We start from the raw sequence: 18,973 nt of genomic DNA, 5'->3' as shown, positions 1-18,973 counted from the left end.
ATGAATTGCCACAAAGAGAAAAAAAGTAGTGAAGCAAGTAAAGTGTTTCTTAGGAGGAAAAAGCATACGTGTGGCTAGACACACGGGCAGGCTCAGAGGGAGAGTCGCGCCCTCTTGGTAGTTTGAATCGCTTATATGGGGCATTTCTTCCAGCTTCCTTTGGCCAATCACCTTGCTTTGCCTGGTTCTGAGCCTGTATTTGGCATATCTCAGGGTCCTCCCCCGTGTGTGCACGCATCTCTTAGCCAAGATGGATTCTAGCGAAGAGGCCTATGGGTAGGTTGACATCACCTACCGTGGGGTGGCGCCCCCCTCCCCTTTTGACCCCCGAGGAACCTTTCTGCGCATGTGTAGTCGGGAAGGTCTCCTTGACCTCGAGGATGAGGAATACGTGGTCTCTTATCTGGGCGGGGCTCAGCTCCTCCTCCTCTTCATCTTGGACTCTGTGCACGGGGCCTGGGGCCCGTCTATCTCCTGCCTCACAGCCAGCGAGACAGCGGAGGTGATGGCAACAGAGCTCTCTGGTTTTAGGTCAAAAAGCCCAAGAGGGGCCACTGAAGAGAGGTGAGGACTTCGGTGCTGATAAGGAAAGGGATGCGGACGGTGAACCGGAGACGGGGTGAAATGCACGGAGATCTGAGCGTTTCTCTTTGGCTTCAGTCTTAATTGGTTTAAGTTTTGTTCTCTTCCGGGGCCCATCCTAGAGCTTTGTCCGCTGAGAACTCTTCTGGAAGCTCTGGGCTGGCAAGCGTGTACTGTCCCCAAACCAGGCAGTCCGGCTGTCCCCCAGCCCTGGCACACGGCGGTGCCCCCAGGGGTGGCAGGTGTGTGGCCTTGGGAGTGGAGGAGTCTGGGAGAGATGCCCAAGGAAAAGCACTACCTGCAGGGTCGGGCCTGCTTTCCTCACCCTGTGCACTGGTGATTCTTTCACTTGCCCTGACTCTTGTAACCCATTTTCACTCTTCCTGCCCCCGTTGTTGACACTATGGGTCCGTGTCGTCTTCGCCACTTACTTTCCTGCGGGGCTTTCTTCCTTCCTTAAAATGAAATGAGGGTCCAGGCCAGTGCACCGAGGAGGAGGAGAGCACAGAACGGGGAATAACCGCCTGATTCTCCCGCCCACACCCCTGCAGACGAGCAGCCGGCAGCGGCTTCTGAGCCCCACGCTGTCGGACCGGGGGGCCAGTCGGCAGGACGCGGCCGAGGCCGGGAAGCCCCAGAGGAAGTTCGGCCAGTGGCGCCTGCCCTCGGGTATGTACGGCAAGCTCCTTCTCCAGCAAGTGGGGCGTTTTCAGGGCATCCATGCTCTTTGTGTGTTTGGGGTCTTGAACTTCAAAATTCAGGTCTGCCTCTAAAGTTGTATTTATAGACAGTAAACAATGAAAAAGGTATTTCCCTCATCAAAAACATTTCCCTCAAAATAACTTCTCTAAACAGAACAGTATTAGCCCTCGTGTTCAGCTAATAAAGAAGGCAGCACCTATTAACAAAGATATCATAACCACGATCTAGAAAGTGGTGGCGATTGCCACCAGGGACTTCTGGTGCACGTTCCAGGCACTCCCGAAGGTAGCCAACATTTATTTAATCAAAGGGGGAGTAGGTGGACACAGGTCACTCAGAAATGACACAGGTTTCTCAAAGAAGGAACCACAAAACTTATTCAGTGCGATCTAATCTGTTATAGTACCTACTGTACGCCACTCACTGTTGTAAGGGCCTTACATGTGTTCCCTCCTTTCAGCCTCACAATCGTGAGGGTATCTTCCACATTTTATTGATTCAGTGAGAGCGCTTTCTTCTAGAGGAACGTGGGGGTCCGGAAAGCCAGGCTAATCCCATTCAGGACACGCAGAGGCGCCAGGAGAGCAATGATCTGCCCGGCCCAGGGTTTTCTCTGTAGAGAAGTGAGCCTGCGGGAAAGCGGGGGGCTTCCTAGGCTCTAGAATTGTGTCCCTTCCTCAGCCCAGTTCAAGTGAGGAGACAGAGACGGTTGCAAAGTCTTCCATAGCACGTCTGTCCCACGAAGCAGAAGACAGTGTGCCTTACCCCTGTCCAGCGCCGCTTAACACCAGGGAGGGGGATCTCTTTTCTCCTACCCCGGAGGCTATTATGCAGGGATCAGAGAGAACCGGACTTCCTTCCACCTGGTAAAGGAAAGCCTGGAGTGAGGGGAAACAAGGTTGAGTAAGTGCTGGGGCCAGGCCATGAACAACCCCAAATTACAGGCTGCGTGGTTTCAACTTCATCCGGTAAGCAGTCAGGAACCAGGAGAGATTTCTGAGCAAGACGTGACATTTGGAATCCTGCTGAGGAAGACTCACATGGCAGCGGTGTAGAGGGTGGGCTGTCTGTGGCAGAGCCCCGAGGCAGGGTTACGAGCCCGAGGATGGTGTAATAGTGGGGGCGAGAGGCGATGAGGACACGGACGAAAGCGGTGGTCCAGACCATGGAGGGACGGACAGGAGAGACGACCTAGGGGAGATGCACAGTCCTTGGTATTCACTTAAAAGGATGAAAGAAAGGATGCTGTCAAAAGTGGCTTCAAAGGCCCATAGGTGGCCCCAGTGCCAGAAACGGTGATAATTAAAGGGACATGGTATTGGGGACACCCTGAGTTTGAAGAGGCACCAGGCAGGAAAAAGAGCATTTGAAGATGGGGTACCAACGATGTACCCCCCCAGTGTCATGCTATGCATTTTTTTTTCCCTTTTATTTTTGTGTAAAAGTTGTATGCATTTAAGGTGTACAATGTGATGTTTTGATAAACGTTCACATTGTGAAATGATTATTACAGTTGAGCTAATTAACATATGCGTCACCTCACAAAGCTACCATTTGTGTGTGTGTGTGTGTGTGTGTGTGTGGTGAGTACACTTAAAATCTAGTCTTTCAGCAAATTTCAGGTGTACAATACAGTATTATTAACTGTATTCATCATGCTGGACATTAGATCGCCAGAACTCATTCATCCTACACAACTGAAACTCCGTACCCCTCGACCAACACCTGCCCATTTCCCCCACCTGCCCACCCATAGTAACCATCATTCTACTCTCTACGTCTATGAATTTGACTTTTTTAGATTCCACGTGTAACTGAGAGCATACAGGATTTGTCTTCCTCTGTCTGACTGATTTCACTTAGCATAATGCCGTCCAGGTCCATCCATGTTGTTGCAAATGGCAGGATCTCCTCCTTTTTGAAGGCTGAGTAATATTCCATCAGGTACACACCACGGTTTCCTTATCCATTCATCCATCGACGGACACAGGTTGTTTCCATATCTTGGCTATTGTGAATGATGCTGCCATGAACATAGGCGTGCACGTATCTCTTCAAGATAGTGATCTGGTCTCCTTCACGTGTGCACCCCCAAGTGGAGTGCTGGACTACATGGCGGCTCTGCTCTGCATTTTCTTAGCTCATCTCATTTAATCTATTTTAATTCTCACAATAGTCCAGTGAGGAAACTTGTAATCTCTTCATTTTGCACTTGAGGGAACTTGGGTTCAGAGGCATGAACTTGATGTTGGTTACATCTACAGGTCACAGAAGTGGGACCCCCAAACCATGACTGATAGAATCCCAAAGCCATGAGTGTGTCAACAAAGTCTTCATACAAGCTGCTCTGTTCAGGCACACGGAATGGAAAGATGAATGCTGCCCTTAGCATATTTTAAATCTGTCCAGGAATCACGCCTTTTTCTCTGATGCTACACTTCCGTCTGTTTTTATAAAAAAAAAAAAGTTATTTACCCACATCTTTCCTCCCTTACCTTCTCCAAACCTCTTCCTCTCCCCTCACTGTCTATTGCACTATCCCTTCTTTTCCTTTGTTGTTTCTTCATATTTATATGTACATTCTAATGAACACCGACACATTTCTATGACACTTTATTTGCCCAAATTGGAACTTTTAGTGATTTTTTTAGTTTTTGTAGTTATCTCAAATTGCAAGCGGCATATTTTTTTCAAGTGGTGTTACTAGTTGTCCATGAACATAATTTTAAAGTCCATTATGAATATAAAGAACCAAGCGTTTGAAAGGTTTCACACGTGCCATCTATGGGTAGGACTTGCTCCTGGAAAGTATGACTGACGGACCATCAGGGCGTTTCAGGAATGGCCAGCAACGGGGGCAAAAGCCACACCAGGTTGCTCACGCGACGCTTGTTGATTCCACAGCACCAACACCAATAAGCCACTCGGTGTCTTCGGTCAACTTACGGTTTGGAGGGCGGACCACAGTGAAATCTGTCGCGTGCAAAATGAACCCCACGACAGACACGGCTTCCTGCGGTTCCGAGGTTAAGAAGTGGTGGACTCGGCAGCTGACAGTGGAGAGCGACGAAAGCGGAGATGACCTTCTGGACATTTAGATGGAAACCAGTGAAGATGAAAGCCCACTGGTGAAAACTGACTTCTGATATGTTCTTTCACTGTCCAGTGAGCAATCCATAATTGATGTATAATTTAAGTCCAACTTGTAACAAGAGTTTTTAAACTGATTTCTGTCCTGCCATAGGAAGGCAAAAACTGGGTCTGTCAAAGCTGTGTGTGATGGGTTATTATCACGCGTTCAAGCGAATCTGCAAAATGGCAGTTTCGTAATATTAGAAACTATACCAACTATACCAGATGTAGATCATTCAAAATTTCATATATTCCATCTGTGTAAACTAAGATATATTCATGTATGCTCTTATGCATTATTTTCACCCCCTGAAAGAGTGCTTATCCCCAAGTGGCTGATATTTATGGTGCAGGAGCTATATCTTTAGTTCACGTTTTTCCCACTTCCTCTAGAAATACCTCTCTTGGGAGAATTTATTATTTATGATTGATCTGAAAATGTCAACACTGAGCTCATGCTAAAATGATAGCAGTTTTACAAACTAGATTCTGAATTTTAAAAAGTATACTCTTGTACTCATGTTATTTTAAAAAACATGCACAAGCTATTAGAGATCAGAACAAGTCAATGTCTGTCCCCTTGGCCTGTTCCCAAGAGAACTGCGTGTGCAGCTACCAAGCAAAGAAATGGGCCCAAAGAGCTGACTGGTTTAAAACAAACCTGTACATGGATCACTTGGGGTACATAGTTACTTAAAGATGTTGAGTTTCTTAAAAAGCCTTTTAATAATAGAGTTTAGCAAAAAAAAGTAAAGCTACATGATTCAGCTTATTTTAAAAATCTTTGCATGTGTGATGTTACCCTTGGCTTCATCTCTTACCCAAGGTAGGTCTGTTTTGCCACAAGACATTGAGTTGCCCCCAACACACTATTGCAATGTTCAATTCAAAATGATGCCCTTGCTACCAGACTCTCCTATAGAAATAATGGTACTCTCCAAAATCTCACTCCCAACTCACAATTTAGTTATCTCACAGCTCAATTGTATATGTTTCACACATCAGCCGTCCATGTCCTCTGGATGCAACATTGGTTCTTTTATGCTGGGTCAACCAAGTAGAAGTAAGTGCATTTGGGCCTTTAACTACACAATTCTTGATTGGAGATTTGCTGTTTAGATTACTTCTTTTTTTAATTTATTTATTTATTCATTTACTTATTTATTTTTGGCTACCTTGGGTCTTTGTTGCTGTGCACGGGCTTTCTCTAATTGCGGCAGGCATGGGCTACTCTTCGTTGTGGTGCTTGGGCTTACTCATTGCGGTGGCTTCTCTTGTTGTAGAGCACAGCCTCTAGGCGTGCAGGCTTCAGTAGTTGTGGCACGCGGGGTCAGTAGTTGTGGCTCACGGGCTCTAGAGCACAGGCTCAGTAGTTGTGGCTTACGGGCTCTAGAGCACAGGCTCAGTAGTTGTGGTGCACGGGCTTAGTTGCTCTTCAGCATGTGGGATCTTCCCGGACCAGGGCTCGAACCCGTGTCCCCTGCATTGGCAGGCAGATTCTTAACCACTGCGCCACCAGGGAAGTTCCTAGATTACTTCTTTTAATACGGTGTTGATCTCAGAATCCTTTGACCAGCACCCTACTCCCCCAGTTGCTTTATGATCTATTTCTGTCAACTTAACATTCGTGACTAGCCAAATATCACATTCCTTCTGTATAACAAACGTGACATTGTGGTGACAGTCCATATAGTGTTTATATGATTAATTGTGACAATAAGATAACGGGCAGTTAAAGTCAGTGCAGCCGAAAGAATTTTATTTCGTTTTATGTTCGTTTAGAGTTTACTTTTTGTACATAAGAAAATAAAATAAATATTGGATTTGTAAAAGAGTTGATGATCGATTTACTTGATTGATTTACTTCGAGTTGATGATCATTTCTAAACCCTTTTCATATGTGTGGGTTTGGGGGGTAGGAGACGGCTTGGTGGAGGGGCCACTAAGGAGCTGGCATTTTGCAAACTCTGTATTTGAATATTCCGTCGATAATTAGTTGGCAAAAGCTCTGTCCCTGCCATTCATTTCAGCTCAGTTCCTAAGCCAGAAGGTTCCTTTCACGTTAGTGCTAAGGCTGAGTGAATACTCTGTACCTTCCAAACTCACAAAAGGATCTTTGGCAGCCAGGGCATGGGTCTGTACTAGTGCTGCATGAAAACGAGATGTTTTTCCTCTTGGCTCATTACACTTGAGTAATACAGCTTCATTCTCACAGAACGGCTGAGCCCTTTCTAAAACGTCTGTAATCGACGTTCAGCAGAACGTCATTGCTGTTCATTCTGCAGGGAAGCAAGGGGCAGAATAGCAATGCACTTAAAGCCACAGCACCCTACATTTGCAACGAAGGGAAACAACCAAACAACTCCTGTGGGACTTAATGCCACTCTTTTCCTGAAGCCAGTAGAGCAGACGGCAAGCCCAGAAGATACATGCCTCACCCCCTTTTACAGATTTTTCATCAGCTTATAAACAGGCTGGTTATGCAGATGGGAAAACGTCAGTCACGATGTCCCCTGGTCCTTAGGGAGGCCAGACACTGATACTAACCCTGTTATCATGCACCCACTGCCTTTAATCAAGGGATGCTTTGGGTTCCGAAGGCATCAGAAAGTGTAAGGGATAGAATACTTGACGCAGAGACCCCCGGGGAAGAGACCACACACGCATTGCACGTAAGGCAATTCAAGGGGACTCCAAGGGAACAGGGATGGAGAGAACGGCCAGACTGAGGCTATTCACTCTATTCTCAGTGGTGGTTCAAGAGCCACAGCCATCAGCGGGGACTGGCCGTTTGCGCCCTGCCCGCGCTGCATCAGATTGAGCACATAGAAGAGATACTGGGCTTGTAAACCTTTAGCAAAAGCAGTTTCTAGGCCAGTTGAATGATGTGTTTCCCTGTTTCTTTGTAGAAAGTGGCATATACCATAGACTGGTGGTTTTCAGGGTACTGCTACCAGTGGCACTCTTTCTCTAAGTCCTTCGGAGGATCCCAAAATATTAATAAGCAGGCAAAAGCAAGGCAGCCCTAGTTGAAATTGGGGTGAAGATGAGAACCCCACCCACACGGCCTGTCTCCCGCCTGTTATGGACTGAATTGTGTCTCCCCCGCCCCCGCCAAAAAAAGAAGTGTTGGAACCCTAACTCCTAGTCCCTGTGGATGTGACCTTATTTGGGAATAGGGTCTTTGCAGAGGTGGTGAGTTAAGTCATGGTCACTCCAGAGCCAGGCGGGCCCTTAATTCAATATGACCGGCGTCATCAGAAGATGAGAGAGACGCCGGGGGAGGAGAAAGCCACACGGAGACACAGACTCCGAGGGAAGACAGCCATGTGATGACAGAGGCAGAGACTGGAGTGATGCCACCACAAGCAAGGAACGCCTAGGGTGACAAGTCATTGCGAGAGACAAGGAAGGACCCTCCCCCGGGGGCGCTGGAGGAAACATGGCCCTGCCATCACCTTGATGTCAGAGTTCTGGCCTCCAGAACTAGAGCTGTGAGATGACACATGTGTTTTAAACCGCCCAATTCTACAAAATGTGTGGTAGCTCGTTATAACAACTCACAAACCCAGTCCATCCCCCAAAGACGGCCTGAACCATCCTAGTGTTCCAAGGAGCCGAGTTTGAAAAACACTCGTATAACTCAAAGATCACGGGCTTTGGAGGTGCACAGGTTTTTCAAGTCCTGGATTTATTATAGTTGCTCCTGGTGTAATCTTGGTTGAGTGTTACACCTCTGAGACAAAATTCAGCTTCTTGCTTTAAGAAAGGCAGGAGAGGTGAATTCATTCACTCCGTTTACGTGAGTGCCTCACAAAATCTGCCAGATGGGCTTAGTCTGAGCTGATGTGCAACATACCGCAAACCACTGCACTAGCTGTCTAACCTCCCAACCAAAATCCCCCGTTGACCAGTTGTCAATTGGGCCACTTTTCTATCCACCATAGCAGGTTGCCAGCTTGAAGCAGGCCTGAGTCAGTGGAACGGAAAAGATCTGATACTAAACCAAGTTCAAGTTGAACCGTTCCAGTTTCTGAATTGAAGCTGTATCTGCTACCTATGGGGACCACTGAACGTTCCTAATATCTAAGGGTGAGCAGATACGAGATACAGTCACATTCTGCAGCACCGGGTGTTAGGACTCCAACATATGAATTTTAGTGGGACGTGATCCAGCCCATAACAGGGTCCGTCTCCCTGGAGTGGTGCACATTAGAATAGCCTGTCAGGGGACACAAAGGTGAGCCCCAAGCCTGCCTGAACCCTAACCAGTACACTCAACTCTGAGTTTTCTTGCTTCCCAGAAGCCTAAAAACACAAGATCCATGTTTCCAGAATTGATAGAGAGGTCCACTTTTCTGAGTCAGTATGTGGAAAGGGACAGCCACCAAAACACTGATACCTTAAACCCCTGAGTGCAGCCTGGAAACTCATGGCTAGAGACTTTCTTCCCCAGTCAGCTCAGTTCAGCAACTTACTTTCATGTAGTATCACTGCCACACTACTACCTTCAAAAATTACATCTAGACCTACACTCATTAACATGGCTGCTATCAACATTTTTTTAAAAACTGAAAATAGCAAATGTCGATGAGGATATGGAGAAACTGGAACCATTGTGCACTGCTGGTGGGAGTGTAAAGTGGTGCAGCCACTATGGACATCAGTACAGTAGTTCCTCCAAAAATTAAAAACAGAATTACCATATGATCCCAGCATTACCATTTCTGAGTATATATCCAAAAGAATCAAAAGCAGGGTCTCCAAGAGGTATTTTTGTACAGCCCTGTTTATAGCAGCATTGTTCACAACAGCCAAAGGTGGAAGCAACCCAAATGTCCATTGATGGATGGATAAACAAAACGTCCATTCATATGATCAAATATTATTGTCTTAAAAAGTAAGGAAATTTTGATACATGTAGCAAACATGGATGAACCTTGAGGACATTATGCTTAGTGAAATAAGCCAGCCACAAAAAGACAAATACTGTAGGATTCCACTTATATGAGGCACCTAGAAGTCATATTCATAGAGACAGAAAGTAGAATGGTGGTTGCCAGGGGCTGGGAGAGGGGGGACTTGTCACTCAATGGGTATAGAGTTTCAGTTTTGCAAGATGAAAGGGTTCTGGAGATTGGTTGCACAACAATGTGAATGTATTTAACCCTACTGAACTGTACACTTTAAAATGATTAAAACAGTAAATTTGGGCTTCCCTGGTGGCGCAGCGGTTGAGAATCTGCCTGCCAATGCAGGGGACACGGGTTCGATCCCTGGTCTGGAAAGATCCCACATGCCGCAGAGCAACTAGGCCTGTGAGCCACAACTACTGAGCCTGCACGTCTCGAGCCTGTGCTCCACAATGGGAGAGGCCGCGATAGTGAGAGCCTGTGCTCCGCAACAAGAGAGGCCGCGACAGTGAGAGGCCCGCGCACCGCGATGAAGAGTGGCCCCCGCTTGCCGCAACTAGAGAAAGCCCTCGCACAGAAACGAAGACCCAACACAGCCAAAAATAAATAAATTAATTTAAAAAAAAATTTTTTTTAAAAACAGTATATTTTATGTTACATGCATTTAATCAAAATTAATTTTTTTTCATTTTTAATATACTCTGTCATCTGATCCCAAAAGCTAGGGGCCAAACTAAAACAGCAAAACAATTCCAAAGCCACACTTAAATTATGCTTCCACATCCCCTTGCTTTCTGTATTTGACCAGTATACCCGGTTTAAATTTAATACTGATAGTTTATTATTTTCCCCAATGCTGTATGTCACTCATTCAAAATTAAAAATCTTCCTGTAGTATGCCCAGTAAATATTCAAGGCCCGTTGGAACGTTTAGAGGGCTGGCGTCGCCACCCACTGAATTAATGAGTTTATCTGTCGTCAGCGTGCTCACCCTGATTGACAAGGCTACGTCAAAGGACTGCGATGTCATTCCCCACAGGTACAGGCTTGACCTCCTCTGTCTTAATCGGTCCCAGGAGCATTAGGACAGTCGTCTTGGGATATGTCAGACCCCAGGCACTGTCTTCTCTTTCAGAGTCTGCATTTCACTTTGGAAACAGCATGTAGGGCCCTACCCAGGGAAACACTGAAAGCACAACAACAAAACAGTCAGCTAGAGAACATCAGGCTGGCAACAGGTTGAGCATGTATTCCATAGGCCCCGGGGAGAGCTGTCACGGCGAACTCAGCTCTGTCCTCTGGTGCCGGGGACACTCAGCAGCTGGCTCGCCCAGGTACAGAGCAGAGAAAGGCCTCCTTCTGTTCCTGTTTGAGCCAAGAGTCAAGAGGGCAGGAAGGAGTCCTGGCTCTCTTAATACCTTTGGTGGGACTCACAGACTCACTGCAACACCCCTCAGGGGTTCATCAGGCTCTTCTCACATAACCTCTTCCTGACCTCTGTGCAGGGCCCCAAACTGCCCCACTCCAGAAGCCTGCTTTTGCCTCCCGCAAGCTCTCATCCCAGCAAACACCACATTTCTGTGATCTACCAACTGAACTTCAGAGCCAAACCCATGGAGAACTTCGAATCGGGTGTTCTTTTCGATCCTCTGACTCCTTTTTCAGGGCAATGAAAAGGGGCCTTGCTCAGGGCCAGGTCAAGAGATAATTGGGAATTCTGCAAAGCCCTAATGAGCACAGCCTGAAGGTCCTGGCTGTGTCCTCACTTCCGACAGCCACCTCGTGCCGACACATCACACCACCAGCCCTGATCATCTTATGCAGGGGTCTCCCAGCCCAGGCAGGGTCTCCACTCCCCTCTGCAATTGCCTTACACCCTGGGCGAACTGTTAATTAGGTGCCTCATTTCTTGGCGTATATACAGGTCTTAGCCATCTGCTTATTGATCACATCCTTCAGAATATATTGGATTTTAAGGAATCCAGCCACAAAAGCCAATAATGTTGCAGGTGGCTCATTCAGAGCAAACTTGAGCGTATACATTGTGTGGTGACCAGCAAGCTACAGAAGTATTGACTGCAAAGTTCATAGATTATCATTATTACAAAGCAATATAATAATGAAATTCAGAATTTCTACATGAAATCCTTTTGCTATGTTCTTGGTATTGCAGAAAAGAAAAATCTATGAAGTGGGCCAACAAGCTACACAGCTACTGAGACCACTACCCAAGTACTAATGAGCCCATTGACCACTTTGCAGGTAACCTTGAACCCGCTTCTCCAATCCTGATCATGTACCTGAATCCTCCATGAAACCAAAAAGCCTTTGCGGGCAAGGCTGGCTGACCTGTCCAACTCTGCAGCTCCGGCATCTCTAAAGAGCGTGTAGGCACATGTGTGGTTCTTGGCTCTGCTCTCTAAAGCTTAACAGAATGGAATTGCTTTGGATTTTTTTTTTAACTCACCTCCAAATAAGAATGTCTGATATCTCTGGCATTTACCCCAAAACATCAACCACTGGGAAGATTTCTCATTTTTTTCATCCTGAATTCTTGTTCCATTCTTCCCTTTAACTCACTCCTTTGTGGGACACAGACAGCTTGTTCTCAGATTAAGGTAAAACACCAGTGGAGACAAAGCAACACAAATCTGCCCTTGGAGCCCCAGATGTATGAGATGAGTCTTCCTTTCTTGTAAAAGCTTTACTCCAGAGAATCCTACAGGGCACAGTGTTGCAGGAACACAGAGAGTGACCCATGGGAACCAAGCCTGGAATAAGCAGGGCCTGGGGTCGGGGCCACGATTCAACCACCCACCCCTGGCAGGTGCAAAAGTCACACCACATGGGTGACGAAGGCTAGGTGACAGGAGGCCACCTTTGATCCTTAGCCTGTGACCCATCAGATAAAAACCAAATCCTGACTTAGGTAAGGAAGGACTGTATTCAAAAAGACTACTGCAATAGGAAGAACGCTCTAATCTTCTCAAAGGTCAGGCAACAGGGAGGGGTAAGCAAAGCTAGGAAGAACCAGGCATGGCTGGGGGGTGGGGGATGATAGGGGGTGGGGGATGATAGGGGGCATGATTAGAGATTTGAGCAGGAAACGACTTGCCCTGAGGCCAGCCTTAAGGAGTGGCCTCCACATTCCCATTCGGCTCAGGCTTAGGCTGGGTCAAAGTTCAGGGGTCTGGGGGGAGGAGAGCAGTCTGACGAAAGTTTGACCTGGTCAAGTTAGCAGATAGTTTGTCTTAACCAGTCAAATAGCGAGCTAATCACTTATGAGGCAAAGAATGGGAATTGGAGGATCTGTGTCTGGCCTTGTCATAGGGAAACAAGGGACAGCAGAGAGTCCTATCTAAGTTGTGGCGATGGGCGGTTCTTTGTAGTAAACAGTTTTGCGGAGCACGGGGGCGGGGTGGAGGATGTCTTGGAGCACCACTGTTTCCCTGGAGCACCGGGCAGGTTTCCCACCAGTCACCTCACCTCGCAGGCCTTCTCCTTTCTCTGCTGTAACATGAGATTCGAATGGTACCTGCTGTACCGCCTCTAAGACTGTGAGAGTCACACGAGATGCTGGTGAGCATCTTCTACAGCCTGTAAAAAGGCACATGTGAATAACGCGGGCTATTATCGGCTCTGCGTTCACAACGGGTTTCAGAGATCACCCTCGCTGTCATTAAATCTCCATTCCTCACAAAACCTCCGTTCTCCAGGGCCAGAGGTGACAAGACGGCCGTGCGGGCTGGGACATCCCGAGCCCTTCAGTAAACCTCCAGACGGGCATGTTTTCCCTCTGAGCCCACTCCCAGCCTGTAAACTGTCTAATCTCACAGAGGCACCGTCTACCACGCAGCGACAGGTAAAGCAAGCGCTTGTGAGCTATCCTTGGAGATGGGAGTTCTTAAGTCTCTTTCCTTCGAAGGTCTGCGGCGGCTCCCCTCAGACATCCCCAGCGATGTCCCCCAGAGGTGGGAGCCCAGCCGCGCAGCGGGTGTCACAATCTGCACGGCTGCTGGCACAGTGTGACTAATGCTCGGACAGCAAGCCAGAGAGAGATGCCCGGGGAGCAAAGCTTTCTCCAAAACCCAAGGAAGAAAATCAATGTCCCAGGAAGGGGGGCGGGCGGCAATCTACAGGAAAGAGAAATGAGTGATATGTAATGCAGTGTGAAGATTTTTTCCCCCTCAGGCAACTGACTCAATAGAGAGTGAAACCTAACAACCTCTGGTTGGGGAGGTAAAGACTGAAGAAGAGAAAGAGCTGGTTCTCGTATCGACTGGCCACGGACTCACAGGCCCCTGCTGCTATCCGGGCCTGCTTTTTGTTTGCTTCTGTTTTTTTCTGATTTATAAGAGTAGAGCTGAATCTCCCAAAAATGGGACATCAAGTTCAGAGTTGAAACGACTGCTATGTCGGTTTATTAGTTCTTCTCCCTGCTATGAAGAAAGCCCAAATAAATATGACAGTGTTTGCATTTGATTTCATGACTGATCACCCCAAACTGTTTTTCAACAGGTTTTTGAGCACCTATTTGTAAGCTTCAGAAGCAGTTTCATCAGAAATATTCTACAGCGAATATCCATTTTTATGCATTTGTTTAAATGATCATGATGGAGGCATGATATACCTTCCCTAAGTGATCAAATCTAGAATATTACATCTAAAATATTCATCCATCGTTATTATATTACTGACAGAGGGGACCATGTCGTAATTATCTTTGCATGTCTTAATTACCAGGCGTGGATACGTGCACTTTCAGATAATGACGTCAGCATCATTTGTCACATGGGCTGCTGACCACCCTGGCCCACCTTCTATTTCTCCATCAGCATCTTCATTCTTCTTACAACTGATTCTCCCTCAAATATATGGCTGGAAAAAAACACATCCTCTCAAACAAATATAAAGAACACAAAATGACTGACTTATTCCTCCAGTTCTTCCTTACATTCTCCTTGTTTTTCTGCTTCTGAGACCACACTGGACCATGGAAATGATAGACAGACAGTGCTTTCTGTCAACTATGCTAGAAACATTGTCTTAGGAAAGATTGTATTGAAAATGAAAGATTGCCATGTTGACTGTTGTTACCAGCATTTACTATTAAAATAACCCCACCTCATGAAAAACAAAGTGATAACCCCCCCCCCGCCGCCCCGGCTAAACAGAGGTAATGAAAGAGTTCCTTGTTTATAACCAGTGTGTGTTTATCATTCCACGTCTCTTCAAATCATCTGAATATATCAATGTCAGAAGTTGGCCAAAGGAATAATGTAATTTCTCTTTGATATGTTTGTTCACCAACAGAAGCCCTTGGGGTTAACCTTTCTCTTGCCTTCATTGATCCTCCAAGATCTAAAGGCTTTTAGTAAAATTGACCTGACCAAGGCCTAATTCTTTTTATAATTTGGTTAAATCCTAGCCTGCATCCCAGATTGTAACAGATTTCCTTGCATCTATAAATGATGACAAGGAAACAGGTCCAAGATACTATTGAATTTCTGGCCTTTTTTATTTGAATAAATGATTGGCCATTCTTTAAACATAACTTCTGAACTGTCGATGTAAGGATAGTTTCTCACTAGATACAATTTTTGCCCCAAGAGGAGAGGGGAAAATTACTAAATGATTTGGGGAATCAGGAGAGAGATGTTCCGTATGCCAGCATCCTAGTTGGTCAGACCAGGAAAACCCTAACCGGTAGCTATCATTCCGACTTCTGAAAGAATCATAAAACTTTTTACTTGTAGGTACATTCTTTCAGGCCACATTGTTTTTGGGTTTGGGGGTTTTTTGCATTAGAAACAAGGAAATGAATGGAAAGATAGTCACTGGTGGGAGGATGTTTCTATGACCTCTTCTTAAGCTTTCTCTGCAGAGGGGCTAACTCCCTAATCACAAAGTTGAGACGAATCCACCGTTTGCCCAAATCCTGGCATCTCTCAAAAATAATTATGTGATTGACTTGCAATTTCTACAAAAAGTTTCACTTCACAGATTTGTTGTTTTCTAGATTACATTTTAAAATTCACTGACTATCTGCTGTATGGACATTAATCTTTAATACTCGAATAGAGTATTTCTCTGCATCTGGGCGTAATTCATCTCTCAGTTAGCGTAACAGGTGGGCCCATGGCTCTGCACAGGCCCCCTGTCGTACTCAAACATTTGCATCCAATCCAATCTGCAATTACTCTGCTAGTTTCTTTATTCTATCCCAGTAACTTAGCTGCTCCGCGGCATGTGGGATCTTCCCGGACCAGGGCTCAAACCCGTGTCCCCTGCATTGGCAGGTGGATTCTCAACCACTGTGCCACCAGGAGAGCCCCATGTAAGCTCTGTAAAAGCGGGGAGTTTTCTCTAACTGGTAGCAGAAGAGGAAATCAGAGAAATTAGAAACAAGAGAAGAATGTGATGCATGGTTGCTATCATGGAAGAGGGAGAAACTTAGGGTGGTCTCTAAAAGTTGAGAGCAACCCCTAACCAACAACCCACAATGAAATGGGGACTTCAGTCCTACAACCACAAGGAACAGATTCTGCCAACAGCTGGAATCAGCTGGGAAGTGGCTCCTTCCCCAGGGCCTCCAGGAAAGAGCCCAGCCACAGCAACACCTTGTTTTGGGCCTGTGACATCCTAAGCAGAGAACCTAACTGAGTCTGTCCAGAGACTGTGAGATAATAGGGGGTGTTGTTTCAAGCTACTAAGTGCATGTTAATTTGCTAGGGCAGTGGTAGAAAACTAACACAGGCAAGTTGAAGATAGAGTTAAGTAGCCTGCCTGGTGTATAGTACAAAAAGAACAACCTGTGAATACGAAACCCATTCCTTCCTTTAGAGCCGCATTTCTCAAATTTTAATTTATGCCTCTCTTTCCTGGGGATCTTGTTAAAACGCAGATTCGGATTCAGTAGCTCAAGGTGGGGCCTGAGATTCTACATTTCTAACAAGCTCCCAGGTGATGCGGTTGTCACAGCTCTGCGGCCCACACGTGGAGTGCAAAGCTTTGGAGCTCACTTCCGCCAGTGGATCTCAACCCTGATTACACAGTGGAATCTCCTGGGAGACTCCTAAAATGCCCAGAAGCTGGGCCCCACTTTTAATTTAACTGGTCTCAGTTGGAACGGAGGCCTCAGTTCTTACAACGAATCTCCTCTGTGCAGCCAGGAGTGAGAGGAACTGCCTCCGACGTGCGCTCTCGAAGGCAAGGTCCCCGGACCAGCAGCAGCAGCCTCCTGTGGAGGCATGTGAGAGACGCAAATCCCCAGGGCCTTCCAGACTCAATGAATCAGAGTCTCTACGTGTAGGCTCAGGAAACTGTGCTTTCACTAGCTTTCCAGACGGTCCTAGCGCTTGCTTAAGCGTAAAAAACATTGCCTCAGATCAATACTCTCATACTATAGGTGTGGAAATGAAATCCAGAGAGACTGAATGATTATCTAAGACAGAGGCTGGCACACGACAGCCTGTGGGCCAAATCTGGCCACTGTCTGCTTTTGTAAATACAGTTCTATTGGAACACAGCCACGCCCATTCATGTACGTGCTGCCTGGGGCTGCTGCAGTGGCAGAGTTGAGGCGAGGCCACCAAGATGAAATTATTTACTATCTGGCCCTTTACAGAAAAATACTTGCAGATCCCTGCTCTAATAATACATTTTAAGTTAGTGAAAGACAAGGCAGAATTCAGCTGTTTTGCAACAGTAGCTGATGCAGACTTAAAAGGAACAGAACTCCCAGGTGAACGGTGACTGGGATCTGCTCCATCCCTGTGTCTGCAGGGCAGGCAGGGCTCTGGGTCCTCATCCTGGTCACTGGTGTGGAGATGATCAGGGGTGGCAGGGCAGGCCCCCAGGAGAACGGGCATCGTCCTGAGGAGCACTGGCCTCAGGCCAGGTCTTCATAGATCTCCAGTCTGCCCTTGGCCATGGGAGATCATGGGTTCCTTAAGCCCTCCCTAGAGGCCTCTGGCTTTCACAGCGAGCCTGGAGTTGACAGCTGGCTGATCCGAGGGTATCATTTTCTCTTATTAAGGCTTCAGTGAAGTTAAACCCAGCTGATTCTGTGATTCTTACAGCTGTCATTGCCCTCATACAGCTGTCAAAGCCCGGTCACCAGTGACCACCAGGCATCACCTGCAGTCAAATGAATGAGCTGAAACTGAGCAGCTTAAAACATCACCCACTGACCATCTTCTAGCTCTGTGGGTCACAAGTCTGGGTGGTCTCAACCGGGCTCTCTGCTGGGTCTCACAGGTCCAAACCACGGTGCTGGCAGAGCTGGAGTCCCATCTGGAGGCTCCAGGGAAAACCCACGTCCAAGTTCATTTAGCTCATGGCAGCAAGGGGGACGCACAGCAGAGAAGTGAGCTGAATACACGGACGGATGACGGCCAGACCACATACTGCAGTAGAACTGACGCACACCCCGTGGCAACCAGCCCAGGAAGACAAACCACAGCCCCTGAAGCGGAACAACAAGGACTTGATGAATAGCTAGCAGCTTCCTTAATTTCTGCCCACACTTCCAAGTCAGGACCAAGCAGAGAAAGCCAAATATGCTCCCCTAACCAATCACACACATGCCCGCTTCTAGTTATCCTGCCTACAGCTTCCCCGGGAGCCCGTCAGGGCATTCTCGAAGCTTTCTCTTGTTATTCTCAGTAAAGCCTCCCGTCCCTGCTTCCCACTGGGTCTGCCAAACACCAGTGATGGTGGCTGACTCCCTCCCCAGAGCCAGTTCTGGGTAGACAGTCTTTTCTTGTTCTCAATTGGTGGTCTTGTTTATTTCCGCAGACCCATGGGATATCTTAGTCATGGGGAACTGAGAGGGGCTTCTTACAGTATTTGCCCCTGTGCTGGGTGATTCTACAGAGAGTTTAAGGAAGCAAGGGCAGTTCAAGACTAAATGGGTAAAGACTAAATCAGGATGGATACACAATTCACCCATCAGAATGGGTACCGGTCACCTCGGTAATTTTTAACTAGGAGGCAGGAGGTTTGAAGGTGGGATAAAGTAAGTCAGTAAGAAGTGATAGTCTTTCATGTTAGTTGGAAGAGTGGAATGTTTAGCTATTTGGGGAGAACTGCTAGTGTCCTTGTCCCTGTACCATTCTAGAATGGTCTTCTCTCTGTCTTGTTCTACGACAGCCATGGAGTGGCCTTGTCTCACTATTGTTTATACCCTGTGAGTGTTGTTCATGTTCACTGGTAACATCACAGCATCATAGCTTTCATCACATTATTTCTCACTTTCTCATTGTTCAAGTGGCTCTCAGTCACCTAAGTCAGAGGTCAGCAAGCTCTGGCTGTAAAGGCAAGATAGTAAATATTTTAGGTTTCATGGGCCACATACACTCTCTGTAGCATATTCTTTATTTTTCATTACCCTTTAAAAGTGTGAAATCCATTCTTACATACAAAAACAGGCCACAGGTCATAGTTTGCCGACCCCTCACCTAAGTCATCTTCCAGCAGCAACACATCTCACTCAACACAGGTGAGAACGGTAGTAGCAGGAAGCCATTGGGTACCAAGGATTATCAGCACTGCTCTTATCACCACGTCTTATCTTTACTGCTGCCTGACTTGAGTCACCCGGGCTCTTCCCAGGCTGACTCTCTCAGCCTCAGTTTCCCGCA

The 18,973-nt window shown here is 46.8% G+C and overlaps 1 protein-coding gene across 5 annotated transcripts in view; it reads left to right on the top strand.

Annotated features, from left to right (window-relative positions):
- Positions 1 to 18,973, top strand: part of NALCN (sodium leak channel, non-selective) — a 318,984-nt gene that overhangs the window by 291,854 nt on the left and 8,157 nt on the right. For 4 of the 5 annotated variants that reach the window (XM_028497339.2, XM_028497338.2, XM_055089331.1 and 1 more), the window contains 2 exons: positions 1,134 to 1,251; positions 4,189 to 4,449. In XM_028497339.2, the coding sequence (XP_028353140.1) occupies positions 1,134 to 1,251; positions 4,189 to 4,382 (312 nt within the window). In that variant the 3' untranslated portion in view covers positions 4,383 to 4,449. Of the gene's footprint in view, positions 1 to 1,133; positions 1,252 to 4,188; positions 4,450 to 11,502; positions 11,592 to 18,973 lie in introns of those variants that run through there. The other variant, XR_003682527.2, reaches the window with a different exon arrangement.

This window comes from Physeter macrocephalus, chromosome 13 (assembly GCF_002837175.3).
Source record: "Physeter macrocephalus isolate SW-GA chromosome 13, ASM283717v5, whole genome shotgun sequence".
Classification (NCBI taxonomy): Eukaryota; Metazoa; Chordata; class Mammalia; order Artiodactyla; family Physeteridae; genus Physeter; species Physeter macrocephalus.
The sequence above is the reverse complement of the archived record's forward strand: the minus strand, read 5'-3'. Positions and strand labels throughout refer to the sequence as shown.